Source organism: Hydractinia symbiolongicarpus, chromosome 1 (assembly GCF_029227915.1).
Source record: "Hydractinia symbiolongicarpus strain clone_291-10 chromosome 1, HSymV2.1, whole genome shotgun sequence".
In the NCBI taxonomy this organism is placed as follows: domain Eukaryota; kingdom Metazoa; phylum Cnidaria; class Hydrozoa; order Anthoathecata; family Hydractiniidae; genus Hydractinia; species Hydractinia symbiolongicarpus.
This window is the reverse complement of record NC_079875.1, coordinates 19,791,524-19,797,764: the sequence shown is the minus strand read 5'-3', so window position 1 is coordinate 19,797,764 and position 6,241 is coordinate 19,791,524. Positions and strand designations below refer to the sequence as shown.

General features: G+C 35.3%; 1 protein-coding gene across 1 annotated transcript; it reads left to right on the top strand.

The window, feature by feature from the left end:
• Positions 1 to 714: 714 nt before the first annotated feature.
• On the top strand, positions 715 to 2,484 carry LOC130661787 (zinc finger MYM-type protein 1-like). The gene is made up of 3 exons (XM_057461091.1): positions 715 to 904; positions 1,081 to 2,232; positions 2,312 to 2,484. The coding sequence occupies exons 1-3, from the start codon at positions 715 to 717 to the stop codon at positions 2,482 to 2,484; spliced, it is 1,515 nt and encodes a 504-aa protein (XP_057317074.1).
• The last annotated feature ends 3,757 nt before the right edge of the window (positions 2,485 to 6,241 follow it).

Here is a 6,241-nt window from a genome sequence, read left to right as displayed (position 1 = left end):
ACAGAGTAGACAAAATGTAGAATCTACTGTGGATATATATCTGGGAAATTTCTTCACTTGGTGGGGAATAGTCAAGATAGTCATGGTCCTAATGTGTTCCATATTTCTATAAAACTTTTTGAAATACACCTGAAAGAGTTGCTAGTTATCATAGCTTATGTAATTGAATTAGTTCATAGAGATATACAATATTTTTGTTTATATTAGTTCCCTATTCAGCTTGTATATCAGCCACTGGGAGATTCAAAGTTGGATTCACTTTTCAATAATGTGTTTTCACCGAAAAAAGATGTTGAAAGTAAATCCCCATTGATCCCGTGTTGATCGTCCAAAGACAGTTAGTGGCGCCGTAGATTAGTGGTTATAGCTCTCGTACTCTGTGCGGGAGACCGGGGTTCGATTCCTCTTGACGGCGATTCAACATGGGCGAGTGAATGTTACCATAGCCCCGGGTTAACCCAAGCCATGTAAGGGAAATTGGGAAGATGGCACACTGTGTGGGCCGTTGGATGTTGCCAGGAGTTGTTTAGTAGAGCGCGGGCTCTAATTGGGTCTGCGTAGCTCAAAAGGAGCATTAAATACTCTAGGACTCTCCATCTACGCCATGGCCCCTCCTGGAAATAATAGACAGGGTATATCCCTCGATATTTGTGAGGCTAGCCATGTAAAAGATGCACATCTATCTATCTATCTATCTATCTATCTATCTATCTAATGCGATCAAATCATTTTGTTGTTTTATTGCCCCTACCAACTGGTAAAAGAAAATTGGCAAAGCATAGTTTAACCTTGGTGTCTAATCTTCCGAATATTGTGGCTGAACAACCTTCTTCACAAAAAGCAGTGAAAAAAAATCGTGTGGTTCGAAAATCAATAACATCCTACTTCAGTCAAAACTTGCCAGGTATATAACACTTTTGATGAGATAAAGGTGCAAACATTTTATTTATATCTGTTCTCATAATGGATTTTAGTAGGGAATCAATTTTTTACAACAATTTTCAAACAATTACAAATATGGAATGATGAGTTATCAGTATGGCAATTTTTACTGATTCAATTCTTTTTTCAACTTTACAGAGACTGGTGAATCTTCAAAATCTCTTATCGAACCATCCAAATCTACTGTTGAACAACCTACTGAAAATAAATCTGACGAAAAGGTTGTGGAAGTTGATCATATCCTTGAAGCTGATGTGATTAATATGATGAATACTGATGATTCAGTAAATGATGGTGCTTTACAATTTCCTGAAGTGAACAATGAGAACATTGATTCATTTGATTTAGGAAATTTGGTGAACAATGTTGCAAAAATGAAGGTCACTAAAAAATTAGCTTTTTTAAATTCTGTTTGGATGCCTGATAAAAACTTTCATTACCCAACCTCAAATCGACGTTTCATTCATTCTTGGTTGACTTCTTATCCATGGTTATGTTACTCAAAAATCCATGATGGGGCATTTTGCATAAATTGTGTGATGTTCCATAATAACTCACAAAATGTTGGGAAAATGGAAAAATTGTGCAAGGAACCATTAAGAGATTGGAAAAATGCGAAGGCTTTACTTGAAAAACACCACCATAAATCTCCACATCATAAAAATTTTAAAGCTACAATGGCATCAACAGACACCAGAATTGATAGGCAGCTCAACAATATTGTGCATGTACAAATTACGAAAAATCGTGTTGTATTGAAGTCATTGATCAAGATTCTCATTACAATGGCTCAACAATGTATTTCGTTAAGAGGTCGTGATGAGACAGATCCAACTGCACAATTTCAATCTAAAGAGAATGTAATGAGCAACTTGAATCCTGGTAATTTTCTGGCTTTTGTGAAACTAGCAGTAGAGTTGGAATGCCCTGCTTTGAAGGAACACATGAGTAACTGTGCCAAAAATGCTACTTATTTGTCAAAAACTATTCAAAATGAACTCCTATCTCTTATTGCAAAAAACATTGTCACCCAGGTAGTTGCACAAATAAAACGATCTAAATATTTCTCTGTTCTTGGCGATGAGGCAGTAGATATAAGCAACAAAGAACAGATGCCAGTTGTGTTGCGATATATTGACAGTAAAGATGAAATTAGAGAAACATTTTTAGAGATGGCAGAATGTAAACTTGGTTGTTCTGGTAAAGGGCTGTCAAATACTATAATTGATGCTGTGGAGCAAAACAACTTGGGCATGAATGATTGTAGGGGACAAGGCTATGATGGAGCAGGTTAAAATCTGATACAAATAACCATGTTTATCATTAGCTATCCATATATTTTTATCTTCATTTTGTTCTATTTTTTCAGGTGCAATGGCTGGAAAATGTTCAGGAGCATCCACATTGATTAAGAGCAAATTTCCCAAAGCCATTTATGTTCATTGTGCATCTCACAGGTTGAACCTATGTGTTGCAGCTGGCTGTAAGCTCCCCATGGTTGCTGATATGATGTCACAGTTTCAAGCAGTGGAAGGACACTAACCAAACTTATTTTTGTGTCACGCCTCAGTTCAAACATAACAACAAAACAAAAAAGGATCCAAAGTCAGTTTAAATGATGTCCATCTCCCATTCAGATGACTGCTTATATATTATATCGCTCCGATTTTACTTGTACTTTTTTTATCTTTCGAGGTGTGTGACTTTTCGAAAAGGATGATGAGGCCGTTGGGGGGCGTTGTGAGCCCCCCAACGGGTCCAGGAACCCTGGAAGCCAACGCTTTTAGAGCCCTCTAAATGCCTCAAATGGCTCTAAATGTGTCGAAAAATGACGACAATACAGTTGTTTTTTATGACAGAAAATACAAAGAATCGAATAAATTTTGACACACAGAAAAATTGTTTCACACCTTTGACTGTCTTCTGAATAACAAAAAGGACAAACTTTCTATTATGCAACTGTATTGACTAACTCTCTTCCTTATTTCTGTCTGTCTTTCTTTTTTCATTTTTTTCTTTCTAATATTTCTGAAATGAAACAGTAATGAACAATTACTCCTGCTAGGAATTGAACCCAGAAATACAAGAGTTTCGTTGAAAACAGGAATGATACAGCAAGACAAAACAATAGAAGGTAAAAAAACAAAACTCACCGTTGAACTTTTGTTTCCATTGTTTGAGCATTTGAACTTCTTTCATTTTACAATTGTAAATTTTCAACTAAATTTCAAAGAAAACATTTATCATCATATTGAAGATCATACTGGTCATACAATTTTTGTCAGTGTTGGTGCCAAACTAGCCTCTAAATTTTCTTCTGACACTACTAATGTTAATCCACCTGTTAGCGGACACGATTTTCGGTGGGCTCGTATTGAGACCAAAAGTGTCGAAAAAATAATTAGTTCACTAAAACTTAATAAAGCTACAGGCTTGGACGGAATTGGTTCACGACTGCTAAAAGCAGGTTCGTCAGTTTTAAGTATTTATTTATAAGTCTTTTCAACAAATCTTTATTTACTGGTTATGTACCTAAATGTTGGAAGACTAAAAGCGTCTCGCCTATTTTTAAAAGTGGCAATAAAACAGATCCTACTAATTATCGGCCTATCTCCATTTTGCCAATTCCTATGAAAATTTTTGAAAAGTTAGTGCATGAGCAAATGTCTTATTTTATTTCTGAGCACAACTTCCTGAATGACAGACAGTCCGGATTTCGAAAACTCTTTTCCACAGAAACTGCAGCAGTCGATGTCTCTGATTTTATTCTTACTGAGCTCGACCAACATAACTTTGCTTGTGCTGTGCTCATTGACCTTAAAAAAGCTTTTGACACTGTTGATCATAAAATTTTGTTAAAAAAACTATGGTGTTTTGGCATCAGAGATGCTGCCTTTGATCAGATCTGCTTCATGAAGACGCTTTTGGGGTGCCGCAGGGATCTGTGTTGGGGGCCCTGCTCTTTCTTTTGTATATTGATGACTTAAAATCTGTCATCAATTCAAACTACCACCATCTATATGCGGATGATACAATAATTATTTCGTCTCATAAAAACTTGAATACCCTTGTCTCCCAGGTCGAGTTAGAACTTTCGCAAGTCGACCTCTGGCTGAATAATAACAAAATGACTATTAAATCCTAATTTGTCATGACCGTCAATGTGCCGTGCGTAATTAGCCCCTTGCGAAACATATTTGAAGTCGTCTGTTTTTTCGAAGAATTACTCCTTCGGGGTTTAACGATTTTATTATCAATCTTACGTCTTCGTGACGGCAAATAACTGACCTAGACATCATTGCTGCTCGCATTCTACGATAACCTAAGATGGAACCACTACCATTCTGATTTGAATTACGATTTCCCTCTACAGCTCTACGTTTCAAGCCATGCTGTCTGAGTCTTCGTTTAAGAGTCGATAAACTAATTTCAATCCCATGAGCATGTTTCAATAACCCAATTATTTCAGAATATATTTATGAAAAAAATAAAATGTGTTATAAAAGTTTCAAAAACTTTTTGTAGAAGTTCCAAAAACGTTTCTAAAACCTTGAGAGATTTTATAAAAGTTTCAGTTTTTTGTATGGAAGTTTCAATTTTTTGTATAGAAGTTTCAATTTTTTGTATGGAAGTTTCAATTTTTTGTATAGAAGTTTCAATTTTTTGTATGGAAGTGTGACCCTTCAGTGCCATCGTAATAAACAAAGTTAACTAATATGACTTTTTTATTGTTCTGCCTCCTGTTCTTAATCCAAGTACAATGTAATTACTCTTACCTTCGCTCTATCTAAAACGCATACACAATTCACTTCGCTTGGGAAGTTTGCTATAGTAAACCGATTTCGGTTTATTCTTTTCTTCATAACTGGACTGATTAAATATTCACCTCCCTCACGACATGACAATAAATATCTTTTTACTTCCGCTAAATCAGTACGACTAATAAATTTTGTATTTATTTTCACTTCAGCTAACCATTCTTCAAAACGTTTTCTGTGCTCGTCAAGCTTTTGTTCCGCCATTTTGAACACCACAAGGTGAGTGAATAAATAAGATACTCGCAGTTAAACCAAGTTGGGAATTTCCGATTCGTTTAAATCGCGTTGTATTTTTGGACAACTTGGTTTAATATTTAAGTTAGGTTACAACAATAATAATTGTGTGATTTATAAAAAATTTCCATTTTTAATGGGTCAGTCTGGGGCAAACTGACTGAGAGGAAGAAGAACGACCACAAGCCCCACTTCAGTGGCGATTTAGGGTATGTCAAGCTAGTCGGGTGGACGTACTTAATTTTTGTCAAAAGCCTTGTTGTTGTAATTTCAAAAAAGGATTTCGCTTAAGCACAAATATCTTCCAGGGTGGCTTTCGTAATATGTTCTGGGTTGAATTTCTATAGAATTTCTACACATAATACACACATGCATGTATTATATAGTTGAGGGAATATTCATCAATGATATGGCGTAATACGTAAGAAACTGCTTATTTATCCTGCGACTTATTTCGCATGTTGTTTTATTAGGGGGCAAAAAATTCAGATATTTGCTTTAATTCACTTTAAAAATTGTAGCGTATACCCCCTAATTTAATCTCGCTGCACTTCGACTTACTTGTTGTATTAGGGGGTGAAAAATATAAAAAATGGTAACATGTGACCGTAAAAAGCATAAACCAACTCCCGTAATTTCAACACAAGTAAGTCAAATAAGGCGAGAATATTCATTACGGGGTAATGGCTTGTAAAATACCGTTAAAAACCGTTTAAAACAAAAACAAATGATGCTTTACTTCGTCGCACAATAGTTTTTCGCGACAAAAATAAAATAATAAACAATATATTTACTTTTGAAGATTTGTTATCAAGGTCATAAAATAGCAAAAAAATAAGAACTTGAAAAAAATTGTACAACTACCCCCTGATAAATTTATTGCGAGTGACTTGTGAAGAGATTCCCATGCTGAATTGAATATGAAACTTTGAAGCCGTAGCTAGCATGTGTGGTGTTTGCACAAGTTTTTTTGTCAGCTGGAGAAAGAAAACGCATGACGTTTCTTTTATTAAAGCTTTACTCATAGTTAAGTTGGATAAAGAAAGTTGTTGTGCCGGGCACTGCGAATTTTCGAATTAAAAGCAGATGTGAAGTGGAATTAGCTGCTCTTTTTAAATCGACGATTTTAGCTTAAGGTTACTGTAAAGGAAAAAACTCACTTGATGAGTAGTCTCAGAAAAACCCTTATTATTTATCAATACTTTTATATTTTTTTTATGTTTTTTTGTTTCTGAATGCCTGATGAA